This window comes from Arachis stenosperma, chromosome 6, assembly GCF_014773155.1.
Source record: "Arachis stenosperma cultivar V10309 chromosome 6, arast.V10309.gnm1.PFL2, whole genome shotgun sequence".
Classification (NCBI taxonomy): domain Eukaryota; kingdom Viridiplantae; phylum Streptophyta; class Magnoliopsida; order Fabales; family Fabaceae; genus Arachis; species Arachis stenosperma.
Window position 1 is genome coordinate 20,546,971 of NC_080382.1, and position 24,696 is coordinate 20,571,666.

A 24,696-nucleotide genomic window follows, 5' to 3' on the forward strand; every position below is an offset into this window, starting at 1 on the left:
ACGTTACAACTTGGAATTCAACTCCAAGAGAAGCCTCAGCTCGTGGATAGATCAAGCTCAGCCCAAACATACACCAAGTGGGCCCCGGAAGTGGATTTATGCATCAATTACTTACTTCTGTAAACCCTAGTAGCTAGTTTATTATAAATAGAACTTTTTACTAGTGTATTAGAAATCTTTGGACGATTAGTTCTTAGATCATGGGGGCTGGCCATTCGGCCATACCTGAACCTTCATCACTTATGTATTTTCAACGGTGGAGTTTCTGCACACCATAGATTAAGGGTGTGGAGCTCTGCTGTACCTCAAGTTTTAATGCAATTACTATTATTTTCTATCCAATTCGATTTATTCCTGTTCTAAGATATTCGTTGCTCTTCAACTTGATGAATGTGATGATCCGTGACACTCATCATCATTCTCACCTATGAACGCACGTGACTGACAACCACTTTCGTTCTACCTTAGACCGGACGCATATCTCTTGGATTCCTTAATCAGAATCTTCGTGGTATAAGCTAGAATTGATGGCGGCATTCATGGGAATCCGGACAGTCTAACCTTGTCTGTGGTATTCTGAGTAGGATTTCGGGATTGAATGACTGTGACGAGATTCAAACTCCTGAAGACTGGGCGTTAGTGACAGACGCAAAAGAATCACGGGATTCTATTCCAACCTGATTGAGAACCGACAGATGATTAGCCGTGCTGTGACAGAGCATTTGGACCTTTTTCACTGAGAGGATGGGATGTAGCCATTGACAACGGTGATGCCCTACATACAGCTTGCCATGGAAAGGAGTAAGAAGGATTGGACGAAAGCAGTAGGAAAGCAGAGATTCAACAGGGACAAGCATCTCCATACGCTTATCTGAAATTCCCACCATTAATTTACATAAGTATTTCTATCCTTTATTATTTAATTCAGTATCTCTTTATATTTTCCGAAAACCATAATCCATTTGATTCCGCCTGACTGGGATTTACAAGATGACCATAGCTTGCTTCATACTAACAATCTCTGTGGGATCGACCCTTACTCACGTAAGGTATTACTTGGACGACCCAGTACACTTGCTGGTTAGTTGTGCGAAGTTGTGAAGTTATGTTTGGACCATGGTATTATGCACCAGGTTTTGGCGCCATTACCTGGGACAATCAATTTCAAACAACAATTTAAGCATGAGCAACAATTTCGCTCACCAGCTGCCAATATCTAACATCCTTCATAATGTCGTCAAGCCTTTTTTGTTGAGTAGGAGCCACTTCGGACCCCATGCATGTGGGTTTCCAATACTTGTTTGTATTTCGACATCCTCCTCATAATATAGCACCGAAGCTCCTTACACATAGTCAAAATGGGTTTGGATCGATAGTTAACTATTTTTACATTTCAAACCTTGCACATATTGTTGGTGAGGTTGTCACACTTTGGCCCGTGACTGAAGTGAGCTTTAGTCCAACAAGCTGGGTCAAACTTTGCAAGGTAGCTCCATGCATCCTCATTTATCCTTTTCAACTTCTTCATACTTGCCTGGAACTCAGCATTAGTGGTGCATTTAGCACATTCTCAGACAATATTTTTAACTTTCTTGTCCTTATATCGGTTTGTGAAGTTTTTCCAGATATGCCTGACACAATTTTGATGATGTGCGTGAGGCATCACCTCCTTTAACGCAGGCAACAGACCCTATCTCAGACCATCAAAAGAAGACACACACAATTAATAGCAACTTACATAAATCATTAACAACTAATAACAACTCACACAAAGTATCAACCCCTTTCCTGAAACAGTTTTGGGGATTTTTTATTATGTTTGTCTCATTTCCTTTTATCATTCAAAGTATCTATCTCTTTCTTTTTTCTAGCAACGAGAAAAAAAATATATCTACTATAGTTAGCTTTTTTATCCTATATGTAGAAATATGCATAAGATAAAGTCAAGCATGAACAAATACACCTACGATAACAACAACAGGATGAAATATCATAAGACCCTGTCGTGAGACACAATCTTTAAGTGCATTTAACCAATCTTAACAAAAACAAGAAAAAGGTTTTGGCACCATTAACAGAAAAAGGAAGATTATAATGACAGCACTTTAAGATATGCTTCAAAGTAGTGGTAGGTTATCCACAAAAGTAAAGAGCTAGAAAACGAAACAAGAAGGACAAAAATCAAGAAATTAACTATAAAAAATCTAAGAAATTAGTACTAACAGCTCATATAATTAAAACTAACTAGAAATTAACTAACAGCTCATATAATTTGAGTATTAATTCTAGCTTAATAAAGCACATTTGGCATTGGTAATATTAAGCTAAATAACATTTTACCTTTTGTTGGTTCGAAATAAAATTCCATCCATAGATATATTGATCTCCAAGATCTTCTTGCAACAACGTGAGGAACCATTTCCAGCTTTCTTTAGTTTCACTATCAACAACAGCAAACGCAATCGCATAGAAATGATTGTTCGCATCCTGACTTACAGCCGAAAGGAGTTGTCCCCCAAAGTAGCCTTTCAAGAAGCAACCATCAAGTCCGATTAGTTTTCTACACCCAGCTTTGAACCCCCTTTTACAAGCATCTAGAGAAATATATAGCTTATTGAACAATGGAGGGGACTGAGGCATCGGTGTCACATTTAATATGGTGGAGCTTCCTGGGTTACTCCTAAGGATCTCACTCAAATAATCCTCAACTTACTATATTGTGCTCTCTCATTCCCGATCACACGCTCTCTTGCTTCTTTGAGGGCCCTATACACCATCTTTCCATTAATGATAACATTGTAGTCGATTTTGATGTGCTCATAAGCCTCACTTAGATTAATATGAGGTTGAGTTCGGAGCCTCTTCTCCAATTATTGGCTACCCACTTCTGGTCAGCCATATTGTTGCCAAATTCTCTGGCACAGGTGTGTTGAGGTATATAAGTCTTGATTTGGTAACTCTTTAGCTGATTATCCCATGCACAATAAATTAGCCATGGACAAGGATTAAGTTTGATAGCACCAGCACCCACAGCAACCACATCAGTAGTACCAGCATCCACTTCTGCGACCTTAGCAGTAACAGTTTCAACAGAATCAGTTCCAAAAGTCACATTTGCAGCCTCTTCATTCACAGCCTCTGCATTCTCATTAATAGATGCCTCCTTGCCCCTTTGGCTTTCTTGGCTTTTTTATCCTCTCCACCCCATGCTCACAATCACATCTAACTCTCCTTTGATCGTTTTTTATATACCTAATCTTCCTTCCCTCATAAATAACATGATCCTTCATAGCAGTTTTGAAAGATTCAATTGTGGCAAATTCCATTTCCAATTTAAAATACACCTCTCCAAATCTGGCAGCATCATTAAATTGTGGAAATTCATACATCTCTCTTTCATCTTCAGAACTTTCCGGTGTCAATAATGACTCTGATTCATACTCAAAGATTGGATCTTCTTCTTCCACATTTTCTGCACTTTGTTCATCATCTTTACCAAAATTTACATCCTCTGATCTGGGAATAGCAGCTCCTTTTCCACCAAAACTTGTCCCAAATGAAGTTGACCCAGCACCATTTGTGCAATATTTTTTGGGTTCTCGAAATTGGCCTTAGCACTAATAGGCCCACAAAATTTTAGAACTCCAGCACTAGTGGGCCCAGTAGATTTTGGCCCTGTAGCACTAATAGGCCCAGAAGTTTTTGGGCTTTCAGCACCAATTGCTCCATCATACTTTGCATTGGCAGATTTTTTGGCTATGTTATCAATTATTGAAGCCTTCTTTTTCAAATTAACCATCTTTGAGTTTTTCTTTCCCACCCCATCATCACTGGACTCTCCTTCAACATCTGCATCAACGTCAAAGTCTATGTCGAGTCCCTCAGGAGGAGTAATCATTATCAAGTGATCAAAATACAAATAAAACTCCTTCAAGTCCTTGTTCTTTAGTTTATTCTCATGCATCTGATTAATTTCTAGGTCTCTTTTTATAGGATGCAGCCCACTCTCTAAGTCAGGTGCTGTAGGATCAAACCAGTACATAGCCTTGTAATCCAAATAACCCAAACCTTTGAATAGAGTTTGTAGATCAAAGAAGCATATCAGGTCAATATCCATCTTAGAAAATTTGTCAAATCTTCCATCAATATATCGAAGAACTCTATTGTTATCCCTTACAAAATGTCCACCATGGTGGAAAACAGGAATCCCAAATTCCTCCATCTATCTGTGTGAATAAATACTTATAATCAACAAACATAGTCATATAAACCTAGTTCTACTGTGGCAATTTTCCTAAAAGAAACAAACTAAAAAATGTTCATTCAACACATTTAGTAAATGTCAAGAAACATGCATACAAAATTAAAGAGACTCTGAAGACATAGTATTGTGCTCTGTAATGCAACATACACCGCAAAACAATAAATCGACTCTAACAACTATAAACATATTCAAACATGGTCTCACCTTCTTCAATGTGCTTCTTCAACGGTGATCAAATCCACTTCAATGCCTTTTCCTTGCGAATTGGTGCTGACGCATCCAGAAGAGACGTCTGGATAACGGAATGCTAACCTCAATGGATGAAATTGACAACGTCTGTTACGATCGTGATGTTGGAGATGAGGTGGGAGATGAGGCGGGTGGTGATGAGGTAGGGCTCTTCGTAAAAACTGAAAAATGTTTGGGGTATCAGGTCTTTTGCAGTGAAAAAGATTGAAAGAGAGGAGAAGAAACGTGACTTTTATTCTCCTCTTGCAATGCTGTATTTGTACATAATCAAAATAACCCCGTTTTGCTTATTAGGATGGGGACGAATATGTATGTGACGGACACTTGTGCAGATTACTGGCCACATTGGATACTAAACATGCCAACTCAGCAGTCTCCGTTGATGAGTCACGCCGGAAACTGGACTGGGGACTAATTTGGCCGACGGAGATAAACATTGGGGACTAATGAGTGTATTAATTTTTTTGGGGACTAAAATGTCTGCTTTTAAAATTCTCGGAGACTAATTTGGGTAATTACTCACATAATAATTTGCATATTCTCTACATATGAAAAATTGAAAACAGATCCAACCAACATTGTTTTTTGTATACAAGGAGTGTTAGGAACTAGCAGTTTTATGTTTTATAGTTATCAATTAGGCATTATTAATATTTTTAATGATATGAGATTACATATAATAGTATAAGATTACTCATTTTTCTTTTGATGGTTAAATGCTGGTCAGATTTTAATAAAAATGCTGGCCCTAAACTTTTTCTTTGTAAATTATAAATAGGATGAAACTTACATCTAACCCGGGTATTGATACCCCGCATCTCTATTTTTTTCCTCTTTCCTCGACTGATCCAAATTAGTTCATTGCTGAGCATTAGAGGTTTTTTTTTTGGACAAGGTCCAGGCAGACAAGCCCAAACCACAGCAAACCGGATCCCAATCTATCATATGCCATAACTTTGCAATTGTTTGATACGGAAATTATTGGCAGCTTTGGGCCCATGACTATTTTTGACCTAGTACTCTTTCAAATGGGTCAACTTCAATCGAACTCTCCATCCCCAATCTGCAGCAGTAGCTTTTCAGCAGTACCTTATCCCGTTCCCGAAGTCACATTCCTCGGCTACCACTTCCACATGTCCTGCAACACTATCATCAATCATAATCTCTGCATGTTGTCCAGAGGAGAGATCCACCATTATAATAGCTTTTTCTTGGCAACGAGGATTATCAGATACGCCAGTAATATCTGAAGTGCTAAAAATCACAGAGCATTGATGCTGATGATGCACCCCCACCAGACCAGATCTCAGGTTACCACCTCCATGCACCTTCTCGACACTCAGTACTCACATACTGCAAAAATAAGATCGGATGGATCCTAAGCAGAAGCGTGCTCCGAGATGCAGATGGTGGGGAATATCTCCGCCACCACACTCCAAAGGATGGTGATGGTGAAACCGCAGCTAACCCGCATCTGAGGTGAATGCAGATCCAGTGCCTCAGAACAAGCACTATCTGGGATGGATTGAAACTCTCTAGTAGTCATGAGCAACCCACCCCGACTGAAGGAAACCCCGAAGACCCAAAATGCCCAGCAACAAGGAACAGGATACAACCCCACATTGCTCCTCAATCCCATCAATGCAAAGTCACCAATCTGGTATCCAACCAAAAGAGTACTACACAAGATCCGCCAAGGAGAGAAGAGAAACAATAAACAAAGCATTCCACCTCTCCCGAGAAGGAAGGTGCCAAAAACCACATCCAAAATGCCTTCGAACTTTCAACCTGCAAGCAAAGTAAGTCTCTGTCTGACTTAATACATATACAGCCAGTCCAAAACAAAGTAGCATGCTCATGATCTGTTTGCCAATTGCAGTGACATGGAGTGCTCTTCTTTCAAAATATTGAAGATGATTTGCGGCATACACCTGGGCCAATTCTGTCGAAGAGAACCGTTAGCTGTAAGCTTGGCTACCACGTGCGCTAAGGCTTTCCCTTCTCGTGGCACCCATGTAAACCCACAATTTGAGATATTTCGCGCAAAATCCAAAATGTCATCCAAAATAATTTGAATTTCTGCAATTGAAGCTTTTGATTTTACAGCTTGGATGAGAATCAAACTGTCAGATTCAAAGATAATTCTTTCCAGTTGAAAGTTTTTAGCTATTATTAGTGCTTCCCTAATCGCTAATGCTTCTACAGCTAAAGGCGACGAAGCCGCAATTTTAGAGTTTGAGGCTGTGAGGAGGTTTCCAGCATGGTCTCTGAATACTGCCGCTGTTGCTCCTCTAGAGAACACTTCGAGAAACGCTGCATCAACATTGCACTTGATCCATCCTGGCAGTGGCGGTCTCCAGGTAATCCTTCTAACTGTCCTTCTGCCATGAATAGAATTTATAGCTGGTTCTCCTGCGAAATCTACAAATTCTATTTCCATTTGCTTAGTGTTGTTAATTACTAGTAAAGGGCTAGGCTTGGACCTCTGATGCACTGCCTGATTTCTCGCTTTCCACACCTCCCATGCCAAAAAACCTACTCTGCTACTACACAGCTCGTAGTCACTTTCTGTGCACACCTTCATATTTTTAAAAAGATCCATTATCCATTTTCCAAAAGATGAGACTGTATGGACCGTAGGATAGCACTGAATTTGGGCTCCAAACCACGCAGCCCTTGTCCAAGGGCAGAGCAGCAGCGCATGCACAGTGGACTCTGGTTCCTGTAAACAAATAGGGCAGATAGGAGTGTTAGAGATTTTTTTATTATAAAGATTTTGGAAGACCGATAAAATGTTATGCGAGGCCCGCCATAGAAAGGTTCTGATCTTGAGGCACTTTTAACTTCCAAATGTCTCTCCATAAGTCCCTGAAGTCATCACTAGTTGATGGGCTATTGTTATTATCAAGATGCTGCTCTTTTCTGGCAGCATGATATCCCGTTTTGATAGTGTACTTTCCATCAGGTTTAAGTGGCCAACTAAATTTGTCTTCCCTGCCAATAATACTAACCGGGGTTCTAATGATCTTCCCAGTAGTATCTCCATCAAAATGTTTCCTTAACTCATTTATATTCCACCCCTATCCTTCACTAATTAGCTCCTTTACAAACGTGACGTCATTATTCATAACATCAGGACTCTTCTTCATGTTTAATATCCAATTATCATCCAAAATACTCACTTTTTCTCCATTCCCAATCAACCATCTCCCATTTCTCAATAGGAAGTCCTTACCATGCATAATACTTTTCCAGATCCAAGATGCTCCCTTTCCTGCCTTAGTTACTTTAAAATTCTCATTCGGAAAATAAATAGCCTTAAGCACCTGAACCCAGACCGCATTAGGGCATTCAAAAACTCTCCATGCCTGCTTTGCCAAGTGTACTAAATTTTGACTGTAAAAATCCTTAAAACCAATTCCTCCATCCCTTTTGCTAGCACAAATTTTATCCCAACTCTTCCAATAGAATCCCTATCCTTACCAGTAGAGGCCCACCAAAATTTAGCCACTTTCTGAGAAAGGTGGTGACAAAAACCTTTAGGAAAGAGGACGACATTCATAGCATAGGCAGGTATCGCTTGAATAACCGATTTGATGAGAACCTCCCTCCCAGACTGAGTAAGAAGCTTTTCCTTCCAACCGCAAAGCTTATCAGACACTCGCTCCTCAATCCACCTCAGAGCATTATTCTTAGATCTACCCCACTGAACCGGAAGACCAAGGTACTTACCTGGTTGATCCCAAGCAGGCAACCCTAAGATCTCTTCTATTTCCGCTCTATTTCTAATCGGAACCTGGTTGCCGAACGTAATCCCAGACTTGTCAACATTTATTCGCTGCCCCGAGGCTTCTGTATACATATTTAAAATAGTAATGAGCTGATAAACTTCCTCCTCACTATCCTTCGAGAAGATAATGCAATCATCCGCAAAGAGGAGATGGGAAATGGCAAGAGTAGTAGGAGCAATTCTGACACCAGAGATTCTACCCTCTTCTTTAGCCTTGTCCATAAGAATAGTAAAAATTTCAACTACTATGATAAACAGATAAGGCAAAAGGGGGTCTCCCTGCCTTAGTCCCCTCTGCGGCACAAAACTTCTTGACAAAATACCATTGATCTTAATTTTAAAAGAAACCTGCGAGACACACATCATAATCAACTTAACCCAGTGCAAATTAAACCCAAAAGCTTTCAGAGTTGCTTCTAGGAATGACCATTCAACCCTGTCATAGGCTTTATTCATATCAATCTTAACGGCTAAATTCCTGGAAGCATGCCACCCTTTTCTATTTAAAGCATGAAACATTTTCTGCACTATTACCAAGTTATCTTGAATGAGGCGTCCCCCCACAAAAGCACTCTGGATAGGTGAAACAATTGCATCTATTATTCTTCTAAGCCTAATAACCAACACCTTAGAAATGATCTTATATATAAAATTACAACAGCTAATCGGTTGAAGCTGATTAAGAGTTTCTGGGTGATTGGTCTTAGGAACCAAGACTATAATAGTATCTCCGATGCCACTCGGTAGGACCCTTTCCTGAAAGAAATGCTTAACAACTTCACAAACCTCTTTCTCAATAATTGCCCAATGCTTTAGGAAAAAAAGGCCATTTAATCCATCTGGACCCGGTGCCTTAAGACTGCCAAGGCTGAAAGCAGCTACTTTGATTTTCTGATCAGAAACCTTTTTCATTAGCTCTCGATTCATACCTTCAGTCACTCTAATAGGGATTCTGCTAATGCATTCAGACATAACAAGGTTATCGGAAGCTTTAAAGAGATTCTGAAAATGAAGAACAGCCAGCTTAAGAATCTCATTCTCACCACGCACCCATTCTCCACTAGTATTCTTTAATCTCTCAATCATATTCCTGTCCCTTCGTTGGATGGTAGAAGCATGGAAAAAGGCAGTATTCTTGTCACCAAACTTCAGCCATTTCACTCTAGATCTCTGACCCCAATACTTTTCCTCCTGCTTCCATAATTTAATAATATCTATTTTCAAATTATTAATTTCCTGCTGCTGAGTATCCGAGTATTCTCTTTCCTCTGCTAACTGATGAGCGGATAATTTATACGCTTTTTGGCATTGTTTTTAGGTAGTTTTTAGTAAGTTCAAGCTACTTTTAGGGATGTTTTCATTAGTTTTTATGTTAAATTCACATTTCTGGACTTTACTATGAGTTTGTGTGTTTTTCTGTGATTTCAGGTAATTTCTGGCTGAAATTGAGGGACTTGAGCAAAACTCTGAAAAAGGCTGACAAAAGGACTGCTGATGCTGTTGGAAATCTAACCTCCCTGCACTCAAAATGGATTTTCTGGAGCTATAGAACTCCAAATGGCGCGCTCTCAACGGTGTTGGAAAGTAGACATTCAGAGCTTTCCAGCAATATATAATAGTTCATACTTTATTCGGAAATTGACGACATAACTTGGCGTTGAACGCCAAGTACATGCTACTGTCTGGAGTTAAACGCCAGAAACACGTCATGATCCGGAGTTGAACGCCCAAAACACGTCATAACTTGGAGTTCAACTCCAAGAAAAGCCTCAGCTCGTGGATAGATCAAGCTCAGCCCAAGCATACACCAAGTGGGCCCCGGAAGTGGATTTATGCATCAATTACTTACTCATGTAAACCCTAGGAGCTAGTTTATTATAAATAGAACTTTTTACTATCATATTAGAGGACTGGATCCTGGATTGTATTTGGAATCCTGTGATCACGTTTTGGGGCTGGCCATTCGGCCATGCCTGAACCTTTCACTTATGTATTTTCAACGGTGGAGTTTCTGTACACCATAGATTAAGGGTGTGGAGCTCTGCTGTACCTCAAGTTTCAATACAATTACTATTACTTTCTATTCAATTCTCTTTTATTCTTATTCCAAGATATAAGTTGCACAACACTTTGATGAATGTGATGATCCGTGACACTCATCATCATTCTCACCTATGAACGCGCGTGATTGACAACCACTTCCGTTCTACCTTAGGCCGGGCACATATCTCTTAGATTCCCCAACAGAATATTCGTGGTATAAGTTAGATAGATGGCGGCATTCATGAGGATCCGGAAAGTCTAAACCTTGTCTATGGTATTCCGAGTAGGATTCTGGGATTGAATTACTGTGACGAGCTTCAAACTCCTGAAGGCTGGGCGTGATGACAAACACAAAAGAATCAAGGGATTCTATTCCAACCTGATTGAGAACCGACAGATGATTAGCCGTGCTGTGACAGAGCATAGGACCATTTTCACTAAGAGGATGGGATGTAGCCATTGACAACGGTGATGCCCTACATACAGTTTGTCATGGAAAGGAGTAAGAAGGATTGAAGGAAGAGTGAGTAGTGAAGTAGAGTTTCAAGAGGAACACAGCATCTCCATACACCTATCTGAAATTCCCACTATTAATTTACATAAGTATTTCTATCCCTTTTTATTTTCTATTTATTATTAATTATTCGAAAACCCATAAACCAATTTAATCTGCCTAACTGAGATTTACAAGATGACCATAGCTTGCTTCATACCAACAATCTCTGTGGGATCGACCCTTACTCACGTAAGGTATTACTTGGATGACCCAGTACACTTGCTGGTTAAGTTGAACGAAGTTGTGAACCATGGTATTGGCATCATGTTTTTGGCGCCATTACCAGGGAATGAAGCAATGAATTTTGCAAAAAATGGAATAACACATGAATAACAATTTTGTCCACCAAGTTTTTGGCGCCGTTGCCGGGGATTGTTGAGTTTGGACAACTGACGGTTCATCTTGTTGCTCAGATTAGGTAATTTTCTTTTCAAAAACTTTTTCAAAATTTTTCTTTATTTTTCGTTTTTTCCAAACTATATTTTCGAAAAAAAATATAATAAAAATCCAAAAAAATTAGAAAATCATAAAAATAAAAAATATTTTGTGTTTCTTGTTTGAGTCTTGAGTCAACTTTTAAGTTTGGTGTCAATTGCATGCTTTTAAAAATTTTTCTTGCATTTTTCAAAAATTCATGCATTCATGGTGTTCTTTATGATCTTCAAGTTGTTCTTGACAAGTCTTCTTGTTTGATCTTGATGATTTCTTGTTTTGTGTTGTTTGTTGTTTTTCATATGCATCTTTCGTTTGTTAGAGTCCATGCATTAAAGATTTCTAAGTTTGGTGTCTTGCTTATTTTCTTTGCATAAAAAATTTTTCAAAAATATGTTCTTGATGTTCATCATGATCTTCAAAGTGTTCTTGGTGTTCATCTTGACATTCATAGCATTCTTGCATGCATTCATTGTTTTGATCTAAAAATTTCATGCATTGAGTATTTTTGTTGTTTTTCTCTCTCATAATTAAAAATTCAAAAATCAAAAAAATATTTTTTCCTTATTTCTCTCCAAATTTTCGAAAATTTGAGTTGACTTAGTCAAAAATTTTTAAAAAAAATTAGTTGTTTCTTACAAGTCAAGTCAAATTCTCAATTTTTTTAAAAAAAAAAATCTTCTCTTTTCAAAAATCATATCTTTTTCATTTTTTATTATTATTTTCGAAAATTTTAAAAATTATTTTTCAAAATTCTTTTTCTTAGCTTTTATATCTAATTTTCGAAAATTAGCTAACAATTAATGTGATTGGTTCAAAAATTTGAAGTTTGTTACTTTCTTATTAAGAAAGGTTCAATCTTTAAATTCTAGAATCTTATCTTGTAGTTTCTTGTTAGTTAAGTCATTTTAAAAATTAAATCTTTTTCAAAATATCTTTTTCTTAAAACTTTTATCTTATCTTTTTATCTTATCCTTTTCAAAATTTTATATTTTTCAAAATTTGCTTTCAAAATATCTTATCTAACTTCTTATCTTCTTATCTTTTCAAATTTGATTTTAATATCTTTTTCAACCAACTATTTGACTTTTTGTTTGTTTCTTATCTTTTTCAAAACCACCTAACTACTTTTCCCTCTCTAATTTTCGAAAATACCTCTTTCTTTTTCAAAAATTCTTTTTAATTAACTAATTGTTTCATGTTTTAATTTTAATTACATTTTATCTCTAATTTTCAAAAATTACTAACCCCTTTTTCAAAATTATTTTCGAAAATTCTCCCTCTCTTTTCTTATTCTATTTAATTATTTAATTACTAACACTTCTCTTCACCTCCCCTATCCTTACTCTTTATACAGACTATTCATTTTTTCTTCATTCTTCCCCTCTTTCTACTAACATAAAGGAATCTCTATACTGTGACATAGAGGATTCCTCTTTCTTTTCTTGTTTTCTTCTCTTTCATATAAGCAGGAACAAGGATAAAGGCACTCTTGTTGAAATTGATCCAGAACCTGAAAGGACCCTGAAGAGAAAATTAAGAGAAACTAAATTACAACAATCCAGAAACAACCTTTCAGAAATTTTCGAACAAGAGAAGGAGATGGTAGCCGAACCCAATAATAATAATGCAAGGAGAATGCTTGGTGACTTCACAAAGCCAACGTCCAAATTTGATGGAAGAAGCATCTCCATTCCTGCCATTGGAGCCAATAATTTTGAGCTTAAGCCTCAACTAGTTGCTTTGATGCAACAAAACTGCAAGTTTTATGGACTTCCATCTGAAGATCCTTATCAGTTTTTAACTGAGTTCTTGCAGATCTGTGAGACTGTAAAGACAAATGGAGTTGATCCTGAAGTCTACAGACTCATGCTTTTCCCTTTTGCTGTAAGAGACAGAGCTAGAATATGGTTGGATTCACAACCTAAGGATAGCCTGAACTCATGGGATAAGCTGGTCACTGCCTTCTTGGATAAATTCTTCCCTCCTCAAAAGTTGAGCAAGCTGAGAGTGGATGTTCAAACCTTCAAACAAAAAGATGGTGAATCCCTCTATGAAGCTTGGGAAAGATACAAGCAACTGACCAAAAGATGTCCATTTGACATGTTTTCAGAATGGACCATATTAGATATATTCTATTATGGTCTCTCTGAATTTTCGAAAATGTCATTGGACCATTCTGCAGGTGGATTTATTCACCTAAAGAAAACGCCTGAAGAGGCTCAAGAACTCATTGACATGGTTGCAAACAACCAATTCATGTACACTTCTGAGAGGAATTCCGTGAATAATAGGATACCTCAGAAGAAAGAAGTTCTTGAAATTAATGCTCTGAATGCCATATTGGCTCAGAACAAAGTGTTGACTCAACAGGTCAACATGATCTCTCAAAGTCTGAATGGATGGCAACATGCATCCAACAGTACTAAAGAGGCAGCTTCTGAAGAAGCTTATGATCCTGAGAACCCTGCCATGGCAGAGGTTAATTACATGGGTGAACCTTATGGAAACACCTATAACTCATCATGGAGAAATCATCCAAATTTCTCATGGAAGGATCAACAAAAGCCTCAACAAGGCTTTAACAATGGTGGACGTAATAGGCTGAGCAATAGCAAGCCTTTTCCATCATCTTCTCAGCAACAGACAGAGAATTCTGAACAAAACACTTCTAATTTGGCCAATATAGTCTCTGATCTGTCAAAGGCCACTTTTAGTTTCATGAGTGAAACAAGATCCTCCATTAGAAATCTGGAGGCACAAGTGGGCCAGCTGAGTAAGAAAGTCATTGAAACTCCTCCCAGTATTCTCCCAAGCAATACAAAAGAGAATCCAAAAGGAGAGTGCAAGGCCATTGATATAATCAATATGGCCGAATGCACAAGGGAGGAGGAGGACGAAAATCCTAGTGAGGAAGACCTCTTGGGACGTCCCTCAAGCAAGAAGGAGTTTTCTATTAAGGATCCACAGGAATCTGAGGCTCATATAGAAACCATAGAGATTCCATTAAATCTCCTTCTGCCATTCATGAGCTCTGAAGACTATTCTTCCTCTGAAGAGAATGAAGATGTCACTGGAGAGCAAGTTGCTCAATATTTAGGAGCTATCATGAAGCTGAATGCCAAGTTGTTTGGTAATGAGACTTGGGAAAGTGAACCTCCCTTACTCATTAGTGAACTGGATACCTGGGTTCAGCAAATTCTACCTCAAAAGAAACAAGATCCTGGCAAGTTCTTAATACCTTGTACCATAGGCACCATGACCTTTGCAAAAGCTCTGTGTGATCTGGGGTCAGGGATAAATCTTATGCCACTCTCTGTAATGGAGAAGCTGGGGATCATTGAGGTACAACCTGCCTTGTTCTCATTACAATTGGCAGATAAGTCATTGAGACAAGCTTATGGAATAGTAGAGGACGTGTTAGTAAAGGTTGAAGGCCTTTACATCCCTGCTGATTTCATAATCTTAGACACTAGGAAGGAAGAGGATGATTGCATCATCCTTGGAAGACCTTTCCTAGCCACAGCAGAAGCTGTGATAGATGTCAACAGATGTGAATTAGTCCTTCAATTGAATGGGGACTACCTTGTGTTTAAGGCACATGGCCATCCCTCTGTGACAAAAGAGAGTAAGCATGAAGAGCTTCTCTCAGTTCAGAGTCAGGAAGAGCCCCCACAGTCAGACTCTAAGTTTGGTGTTGGGAGGCCACAACCAAACTCTAAGTTTGGTGTTAAGATCCCATATCCAAACTCTAAGTTTGGTGTTGGGACTATACAACATTGACCTGATCACCTTGTGGCTCCATGAGAGCCACTGTCAAGCTATTGACATTAAAGAAGCGCTTGTTGGGAGGCAACCCAATTTTATTTATCTAATTTTTATTTTATTTTATTGTTATTTTGTGTTTTATTAGGTACATGATCATGAGGAGTCACGAAAAAATCATAAAAATTAAAAACAGAATCAAAAACAGCAGAAGAAAAAAATCACACCCTGGAGGAAGCACAGGCTGGCGTTCAACGCCAGTAAGATGCATCTGGCCGGCGTTCAACGCCAGAACAGAGTATCATTCTGGCGCTGAACGCCAGAAACAAGCAACATTCTGGCACTGAACGCCAGGAATGTGCCTAGAGAAGAAAAACTGGCGCTGAACGCCAGTAACAAGCATGAAACTGGCGTTCAACGCCAGAAACATGTTACATATGGGCGTTGAACGCCCAGAATGTGCACCACACAGCGTTTAAATGCCAGAATGGTGTGCAAAGGCAATTTACATGCCTATTTGGTGCAGGGATGGAATTCCTTGACACCTCAGGATCTGTGGACCCCACAGGATCACCTCAGGATCTGTGGACCCCACAGGATCCCCACCTACCATATTCCTACCTTACCTCCTAATCCTAGTTTTACCCTTCCCCATATCACAATTCCCAAAAACCCTTCACCAATCACCTCAAGCTCTCTTCCCAATCACCTATTCACCACTCACATCCATTCACTCTTCCCCATAAACCCCACCTACCTTCAAAAATTCAAAAACATTTTCCCACCCATTCCCACCCTAAATGGCCGACCATTCACTCCCCCCTCTCCCTATATATACCCTTCCATTCTACTTCATTTTCACACAACACAACCCCCTCTTCCATACCTTGACCGAACCTACACTTCCCCTTCTCCTCCATATTCTCTTCTTCTTCTTCTTCTCTTCTTTCTTCTATTGCTCGAGGACGAGCAATATTTTAAGTTTGGTGTGGTAAAAGCATAAGCTTTTTGTTTTTCCATTACCATCAATGGCACCTAAGGCTGGAGAATCCTTTAGAAAAGGAAAAGGGAAGACAAAAGCTTCCACCTCCGAGTCATGGGAGATGGAAAGATTCATCTCCAAGAGCCATCAAGACCACTTCTATGATGTTATGGCAAAGAAGAAGGTGATCCCTGAGGTCCCTTTCAAGCTCAAGAAAAATGAGTATCCGGAGATCCGACATGAGATCCGAAGAAGAGGTTGGGAAGTCTTAACCAACCCCATGCAACAAGTCGGAATCTTAATGGTTCAAGAGTTCTATGCCAATGCATGGATCACTAGGAACCATGATCAAAGTATGAACCCGAGTCCAAAGAATTATCTCACAATGGTTCGGGGGAAATACTTAGATTTTAGTCCGGAAAATGTGAGGTTGGCATTCCACTTGCCCATGATGCAAGGAGATGAACGCCCCTACACTAGAAGGGTCAACTTTAATCAAAGGTTGGACCAAGTCCTTATGGACATATGTATGGAAGGAGCTCAATGGAAGAGAGACTCCAAAGGCAAGCCAGTCCAACTAAGAAGACTGGACCTCAAGCCTGTAGCTAGAGGATGGTTGGAGTTCATTCAACGCTCCATCATTCCCACTAGCAACTGATCTGAAGTTACTGTGGATCGGGCCATCATGATTCATAGCATCATGATTGGAGAGGAAGTAGAAGTTCATGAAGTCATCTCCAATGAATTCTACAAAATAGCCGACAAGCCCTCCACCATGGCAAGGCTAGCTTTTCCTCACCTTATTTGCCATCTGTGTTACTCAGCTGGAGTTATCATAGAAGGAGACATCCTCATTGAAGAGGATAAGCCCATCACCAAGAAGAGGATGGAGCAAGCAAGAGAGACCCTTCACGGTTCTCAAGAGATGCATGAGAAAGCTCATCATCAAGAAATCCCTGAGATGCCTCAAGGGATGCACTTTCCTCCCAACAACTATTGGGAACAACTCAACACCTCCTTAGAAGATTTAAGCCACAATGTGGAACAATTAAGGGTGGAACATCATGAGCACTCCATCATTCTCCAAGAAATAAGAGAAGACCAAAGAGCAATGAGGGAGGAGTAACAAAGGCAAGGAAGGGACATAGAAGAGCTTAAGAACATTGTTGGTCCTTCAAGAAGAAGACGCCACTAAAGGTGGATTCATTCCTTATTCTTATTTCTTCTGTTTTTCGATTTCTATGTTATGTTCATCTATGTTTTGTATCTCTACTTCATGATCATTAGTATGTAGTAACCATGTCTTAAAGCTATGAATAAATTCCATTAATCCTTCACCTCTCTTAAATGAAAAATGTTTTAATTCAAAAGAACAAGAAGTACATGAAGTTCGAATTTATCCTTGAATTTAGTTTAATTATATTGATGTGGTGACAATACTTTTGTTTTCTAAATGAATGCTTGAACAGTGCATATGTCTTTTGATCTTGCTGTTTATGAATGTTAAAATTGTTGGCTCTTGAAAGAATGATGAATAAAGAGAAATGTTATTGATGATCTGAAAAATCATGAAATTGATTCTTGAAGCAAGAAAAAACAGTGAAAATTAAAAAGCTTGCGAAAAAAAAATGGCGAAAAAAAAAGAGAGAAAGAAAAAGCAAGCAGAAAAAGCCAATAGCCCTTAAAACCAAAAGGCAAGGGTAAAAAGGATCCAAGGCTTTGAGCATCAATGGATAGGAGGGCCCAAGAAAATAAAATCCAGGCCTAAGCGGCTAAACCAAGCTGTCCCTAACCATGTGCTTGTGGCATGCAGGTCCAAGTGAAAAGCTTGAGACTGAGTGGTTAAAGTCGTGATCCAAAGCAAAAAGAGTGTGCTTAAGAGCTCTGGACACCACTAACTGGGGACTCTAGCAAAGCTGAGTCACAATCTGAAAAGGTTCACCCAGTTATGTGTCTGTGGCATTTATGTATCCGGTGGTAATACTGGAAAACAAAGTGCTTAGAGCCACGGCCAAGACTCATAAGTAGCTGTGTTCAAGAATCAACATGCTTAACTAGGAAAGTCAATAACACTATCCGAAAGTCTAAGTTCCTAGAGAAGCCAATCATTCCAAACTTCAAAGGAAAAAGTGAGATGCCAAAACTGTTCAGAAGCAAAAAGCTACAAGTCCCGCTCATCTAATTATAATTAATATTCATTGATATTCTGGGATTTATAGTATATTCTCTTCTTTTTATCCTAATTGATTTTCAGTTGCTTGGGGACAAGTAACAATTTAAGTTTTGTGTTGTGATGAGCGGATAATTTATACGCTTTTTGGCATTGTTTTTAGGTAGTTTTTAGTAAGTTCAAGCTACTTTTAGGGATGTTTTCATTAGTTTTTATGTTAAATTCACATTTCTGGACTTTACTATGAGTTTGTGTGTTTTTCTGTGATTTCAGGTAATTTTTGGCTGAAATTGAGGGACTTGAGCAAAACTCTGAAAAAGGCTGACAATAGGACTGCTGATGCTGTTGGAATCTGACCTCCCTGCACTCAAAATGGATTTTCTAGAGCTACAGAACTCCAAATGGCGCGCTCTCAACGGCTTTGGAAAGTAGACATTCAGAGCTTTCCAGCAATATATAATAGTTCATACTTTATTCGGAAATTGACGACGTAACTTGGCGTTGAACGCCAAGTACATGCTACTGTCTAGAGTTAAACGCCAGAAACACGTCATGATCCGGAGTTGAACGCCCAAAACACGTCATAACTTGGAGTTCAACTCCAAGAAAAGCCTCAGCTCGTGGATAGATCAAGCTCAGCCCAAGCATACACCAAGTGGGCCCCGGAAGTGGATTTATGCATCAATTACTTACTCATGTAAACCCTAGGAGCTAGTTTATTATAAATAGAACTTTTTACTATCATATTAGAGGACTGGATCCTGGATTGTATTTGGAATCCTGTGATCACATTTTGGGGCTGGCCATTCGGCCATGCCTGAACCTTTCACTTATGTATTTTCAACGGTGGAGTTTCTGCACACCATAGATTAAGGGTGTGGAGCTCTGCTATACCTCAAGTTTCAATACAATTACTATTACTTTCTATTCAATTCTCTTTTATTCTTATTCCAAGATATACGTTGCACAACACTTTGATGAATGTGATGATCCGTGACACTCATCATCATTCTCACCTATGAACGCGCGTGATTGACAACCACTTCCGTTCTACCTTAGGCCGGGCGCATATCTCTTAGATTCCCCAATAGAATCTTCGTGGTATAAGTTAGATAGATGGCGGAATTCATGAGGATCCGGAAAGTCTAAACCTTGTCTATGGTATTCCGAGTAGGATTCTGGGATTGAATGACTGTGACAAGCTTCAAACTCCTGAAGGCTGGGCGTGATGACAAACGCAAAAGAATCAAGGGATTCTATTCCAATCTGATTGAGAATCGACAGATGATTAGCCGTGCTGTGACAGAGCATAGGACCATTTTCACTGAGAGGATAGGATGTAGCCATTGACAACGGTGATGCCCTACATACAGCTTGTCATGGAAAGGAGTAAGAAGGATTGAAGGAAGAGTGAGTAGTGAAGTAGAGTTTCAAGAGGAACACAGCATCTCCATACACCTATCTGAAATTCCCACTATTAATTTACATAAGTATTTCTATCCCTTTTTATTTTCTATTTATTATTAATTATTCGAAAACCCATAAACCAATTTAATCTGCCTAACTGAGATTTACAAGATGACCATAGCTTGCTTCATACCAACAATCTCTGTGGGATCGACCCTTACTCACGTAAGGTATTACTTGGATGACCCAGTACACTTGCTGGTTAAGTTGAACGAAGTTGTGAACCATGGTATTGGCATCATGTTTTTGGCGCCATTACCAGGGAATGAAGCAATGAATTTTGCAAAAAATGGAATAACACATGAATAACAATTTCGTCCACCACTAACTTAAGGCTATGCATTTTTTTTTGTATTTCGACATCAGCCCTCTTAAAGTTAACTGATGAGCGGATAATTTGTATACTTTTTGGCATTGTTTTTAGTATGTTTTTGATATGATATAGTTAGTTTTTAGTATATTTTTATTAGTTTTTAATTAAAATTCACTTTTCTGGACTTTACTATGAGTTTGTGTGTTTTTCTGTGATTTCAGGTATTTTCTGGCTGAAATTGAGGGACCTGAGCAAAAATCTGATTCTGAGACCAAAAAGGACTGCAGATGCTGTTGGATTCTGACCTCCCTGCATTCGAAGCGGATTTTCTGGAGTTACAGAAGCCCAATTGGCGCGCTCTCAACGGCGTTGGAAAGTAGACATCCTGGGCTTTCCAGCAATATATAATAGTCCATACTTTGCCCAAGATTTGATGGCCCAAACCGGCGTTCAAAGTCACCTCAAGGAATCCCAGCGTTAAACGCTGGAACTGGCACCCAAATGGGAGTTAAACGCCCAAACTGGCACCAAAGCTGGCGTTTAACTCCAAGAAGAGTCTCTACACGAAATTGCTTCATTGCTCAGCCCAAGCACACACCAAGTGGGCCCGGAAGAGGATTTTTATGTCATTTACTCATTTCTGTACACCCTAGGCTACTAGTTTCTTATAAGTAGGACCTTTTACTATTGTTAAAAATCTTTTGATCACTTTTAGATCTCTAGATCATCTTTGGACATTTTAGTTCTTAGATCATTGGGAGGCTGGCCATTCGGCCATGCCTAGACCTTATGCTTATGTATTTTCAACGGTGGAGTTTCTACACACCATAGATTAAGGTGTGGAGCTCTGCTGTACCTCGAGTATTAATGCAATTACTATTGTTCTTCCATTCAAATTCCGCTTGTTCTTTATCCAAGATATCACTTGTTCTTCAACATGATGAAGGTGATGATTGACGCCCATCACCATTCTCACCCATGAACAAGGTGACTGACAACCATTCTTGTTCTACAAGCATCTGAGGCTTAGTGATATCTCTTGGATTCCTGATTGCACGATGCATGGTTGATCGCCTGACAACCGAGTGCTCGCCTGACAAACGAGCCAACCATTCCGTGAGATCAGAGTCTTCGTGGTATAGGCAAGAACTGATGGCAGCATTCAAGAGAATCCGGAAGGTCTAACCTTGTCTGTGGTGTTCTGAGTAGGATTCAATGATTGAATGACTGTGACGTGCTTCAAACCTGTAACCTACTGGGCGTTAGTGACAGACGCAAAAGAGTTATTCTATTCCGGTAGGGGAGGGAACCGAACCGGTGATTGGCCGTACTGTGACAGAGTATTGAGCATTAGCTTTCACTGCGAGGATGGGAGGTAGCTGCTGACAACAGTGAGACCCTATACGAGCTTGCCATGGAAAGGAGTAAGAAGGGTTGGATGAAGACAGTAGGAAAGCAGAGAGACGGAAGGGAAGGCATCTTCATACACTTGTCTGAAGCTCTTACACCAATGATATACATAAGTATCACTATCCTTATCTTTATGTTATTTTCGTTCATCACCATATATATCTGAGTTTGCCTGACTAAGATTTACAAGATGACCATAGCTTGCTTCAATACTAACAATCTCCGTGGGATCGACCCTTACTCACGTAAGGTTTATTACTTGGACGACCCAGTGCACTTGCTGGTTAGTTGTGCGAAGTTGTGTAATGCCATGGTATTGAGCTACCACGTTTTTGGAGCCATTACCAGGGATTATGAGAGTTGTGAAAAAGTATATTTCACAATTTCGCGCACCAAGTTTTTGGCGCCGTTGCCGGGGATTGTTCTAGTTTTGAGCAAGCCTTTGGTAACATCAGTGCCAAGATCCGGCAACAACATCAAATTTTTGGTGTTATTGCCCGGGATTGTTCAGGCTGGACAACTGACGGTTCATCTTGTTGCTTAGATTAGGTATTTTTTTTCGAAATTCTTGAAGATGAATTCTAGAGTTTCATGATGATTTGTTGAAATCTGGCTGGCTGAGAAGCCATGTCTAATCTGATTGGACCGAGGTTTCAACTTATCACCACAAGAGCTTGTTGATTTTCATCAATTTTGCTTTTGGAGCAGTGATCTGCTAAGGCTTGGCTGACCTTTGGTCATGTCTAGTGTCTTGGACCGAAGCTTTCTTTGAAAGCTTGGCTGGCTGTGAAGCCATGTCTAATTCCTGGACCGGAGTCTTAGACTAGCATTGCACTGATTCCTGGAATTCTCATTAAGAATTTTGATATCTTTTCCCACTTAATTTTCGAAAAACACAAAAAAAAAAATTTGCAAAATCATAAAAACCAAAAATATTTGATGTTTCTTGCTTGAGTCTAGTGTCTCATCTTAAGTTTGGTGTCAAATGCATGTTTTTGTTACATTTTTTTTTTCGAATCCATGCATATATTTCTTGTTTTGATCTTTAAATTCTATTGACTTGAGTGTTCATGTGTCTCATATAGTGTTAGTAGTATACAAACTGCTAAGTTTGGTGTCTTGCATGCATTGTTATTTGATTCTTATTGCATTTTGATTATTAAAAATCCAAAAATATTTTTAATTTGTGTCTTTTCAAGTCAATGATACAAAGAATTGAAGATTCAGAACATACTGCAGAGGAATTATACAGAAAAAGCTGAGCATTCAAAAATGCCCAGTGAAGAAGGCAGACTGGCGTTTAAACGCCAGCCAAGGCACCTGGTTGGGCGTTTAACGCCCAAAGAGGTAGCATTTTGGGCGTTAAACGCCAGAATGTATACCATTCTGGGCGTTTAACGCCAGGATGGTGCTAGGGGGAAGATTTTGTTTTCAAATCAATTTTTTTTCAAAGTTTTTCAAAATCAAATCTTTTCAATCAAATGTTTTCAAAATCAATTTCTTTCCTTTTTCAAAGATACTTACTAACAATTAAAGATTTGATTGAACATTTTTTTGCCTTTCCTATTAAGGAAGGTTTTATGTTTGAATCATATCTTTTCTTGTTAGGCAAGTCATCAATTTATTTTTAAAATCATATCTTTTCAAATTGTTTTCAAATCATATCTTTTCAAATTGTTTTCAAATCATATCTTTTCAAATTGTTTTCAAATCATATCTTCTCAATCACATCTTTTTAAAACCATAACTTTTCAATCAAATCTTTTTAACCTCAATTTTTTTTAAATAGCTTTCAATCAAATCTTTTTAATTTCTAATTTCAAAATCTTTTTCAAAAATTACTTTAATTCTTTTCCACTTTCAATTTTCGAAAATTATTAACATCTTTTTAATTGAATTTTCGAAAATCCTCTTCCCTCCTTCTCACATCCTTCTATTTATGGAGTACCACTCCTTCTAAATGCACAATTCGAACCTTATCTAATTAAAGTTCGAATTCTTCTTCTCCTTCTTCTTTCTATTTCTCTTTTCCTCTGACATTTCAAGGAATCTCTATACTGTGACATAGAGGATTCCACATTTTCTTTTTCTCTTCTCTTTCATATGAGCAGGAGCAGAGACAAAGGCATTCTTGTTGAAGCTGACCCTGAACCTGAGAGAACCTTGAAGCGAAAGCTAAGAGAAGCCAAAGCACAACTCTCTTTAGAGCACCTGACCGAATTCTTCAAAGAAGAAGAACCCATGGCAGCCGAAAACAACAACAATGCCAACAATGCAAGGAAGGTGCTGGGTGACTTTACTGCACCTACTCCCGACTTCTATGGGAGAAGCATCTCTATCCCTGCCATTGGAGCAAACAACTTTGAGCTTAAGCCTCAATTAGTTTCTCTAATGCAACAGAATTGCAAGTTCCATGGACTTCCAATGGAAGATCCTCATCAGTTTTTAGCTGAATTCTTGCAAATCTGTGACACAGTCAAGACTAATGGGGTTAACCCTGAGGTCTATAAACTGATGCTATTCCCTTTTGCTGTAAGAGACAGAGCTAGAATATGGTTGGATTCTCAACCTAAAGAAAGCCGGACTCTTGGGAAAAGCTAGTCAATGCCTTCTTGGCAAAGTTCTTTCCACCACAAAGATGGAGTAAGCTTAGAGTGGAAGTCCAAACCTTCAGACAGAAGGATGGAGAATCCCTCTATGAAGCTTGGGAAAGATACAAACAATTAATCAGAAGATGTCCTTCAGACATGCTTTCTGAATAGAGCATCATAGGTATTTTCTATGATGGTCTCTCTGAACTATCTAAGATGTCCTTGGATAGCTCTGCTGGAGGATCTCTTCATCTGAAGAAGACGCCTGCAGAAGCTCAAGAATTGATTGAAATGGTTGCAAATAACCAATTCATGTACACTTCTGAAAGGAATCCTGTGAACAATGGGACTAGTCAGAAGAAAGGAGTTCTTGAGATTGACACTCTGAATGCCATATTGGCTCAGAACAAGATATTGACTCAACAAGTCAACTTGATTTCTCAAAGTCTGTCTGGAATGCAAAATGCACCAAACAGTACTAAGGATGCTTCATCTGAGGAAGAAGCTTATGATCCTGAGAACCCTTCCATGGAAGAGGTGAACTACCTAGAAGAACCCTATGGAAATACCTACAATTCCTCATGGAGAAATCACCCAAATCTCTCATGGAAGAGTCAAGAGAGACCTCAACAAGGTTTCAATAACAATAATGGTGGAAGAAACA

At 39.0% G+C, this 24,696-nt stretch overlaps 1 protein-coding gene and 1 non-coding gene across 2 annotated transcripts; both read right to left on the minus strand.

Moving 5' to 3' along the window:
* Positions 1–5,891: 5,891 nt before the first annotated feature.
* LOC130933842 (uncharacterized) lies at positions 5,892–9,389 on the minus strand. Its single transcript, XM_057863450.1, has 5 exons — positions 7,929–9,389; positions 7,625–7,839; positions 7,351–7,507; positions 6,445–7,235; positions 5,892–6,192 (listed from the first exon to the last, which is right to left on the minus strand). The coding sequence occupies exons 1-5, from the start codon at positions 9,387–9,389 to the stop codon at positions 5,892–5,894; spliced, it is 2,925 nt and encodes a 974-aa protein (XP_057719433.1).
* Positions 9,390–24,086: 14,697 nt separating this feature from the next.
* Positions 24,087–24,194, minus strand: LOC130938232 (small nucleolar RNA R71). The gene has a single exon (XR_009069405.1). It is a non-coding gene; the product is annotated as a small nucleolar RNA R71 (small nucleolar RNA).
* Positions 24,195–24,696: the final 502 nt, after the last annotated feature.

Coding starts and splice junctions, on each gene's coding strand:
- LOC130933842 (XM_057863450.1), bottom strand. CDS start 9,389: ATGATTGAGAGATTAAAGAATACTAGTGGAGAATGGGTGCGTGGTGAG. Junction 7,840..7,928: donor CAAAAGGGATGGAGGAATTG/GTTTTAAGGATT, acceptor GTCTGGGTTCAG/GTGCTTAAGGCTATTTATTT. Junction 7,508..7,624: donor GTTATGAATAATGACGTCAC/GTTTGTAAAGGA, acceptor TATTATTGGCAG/GGAAGACAAATTTAGTTGGC.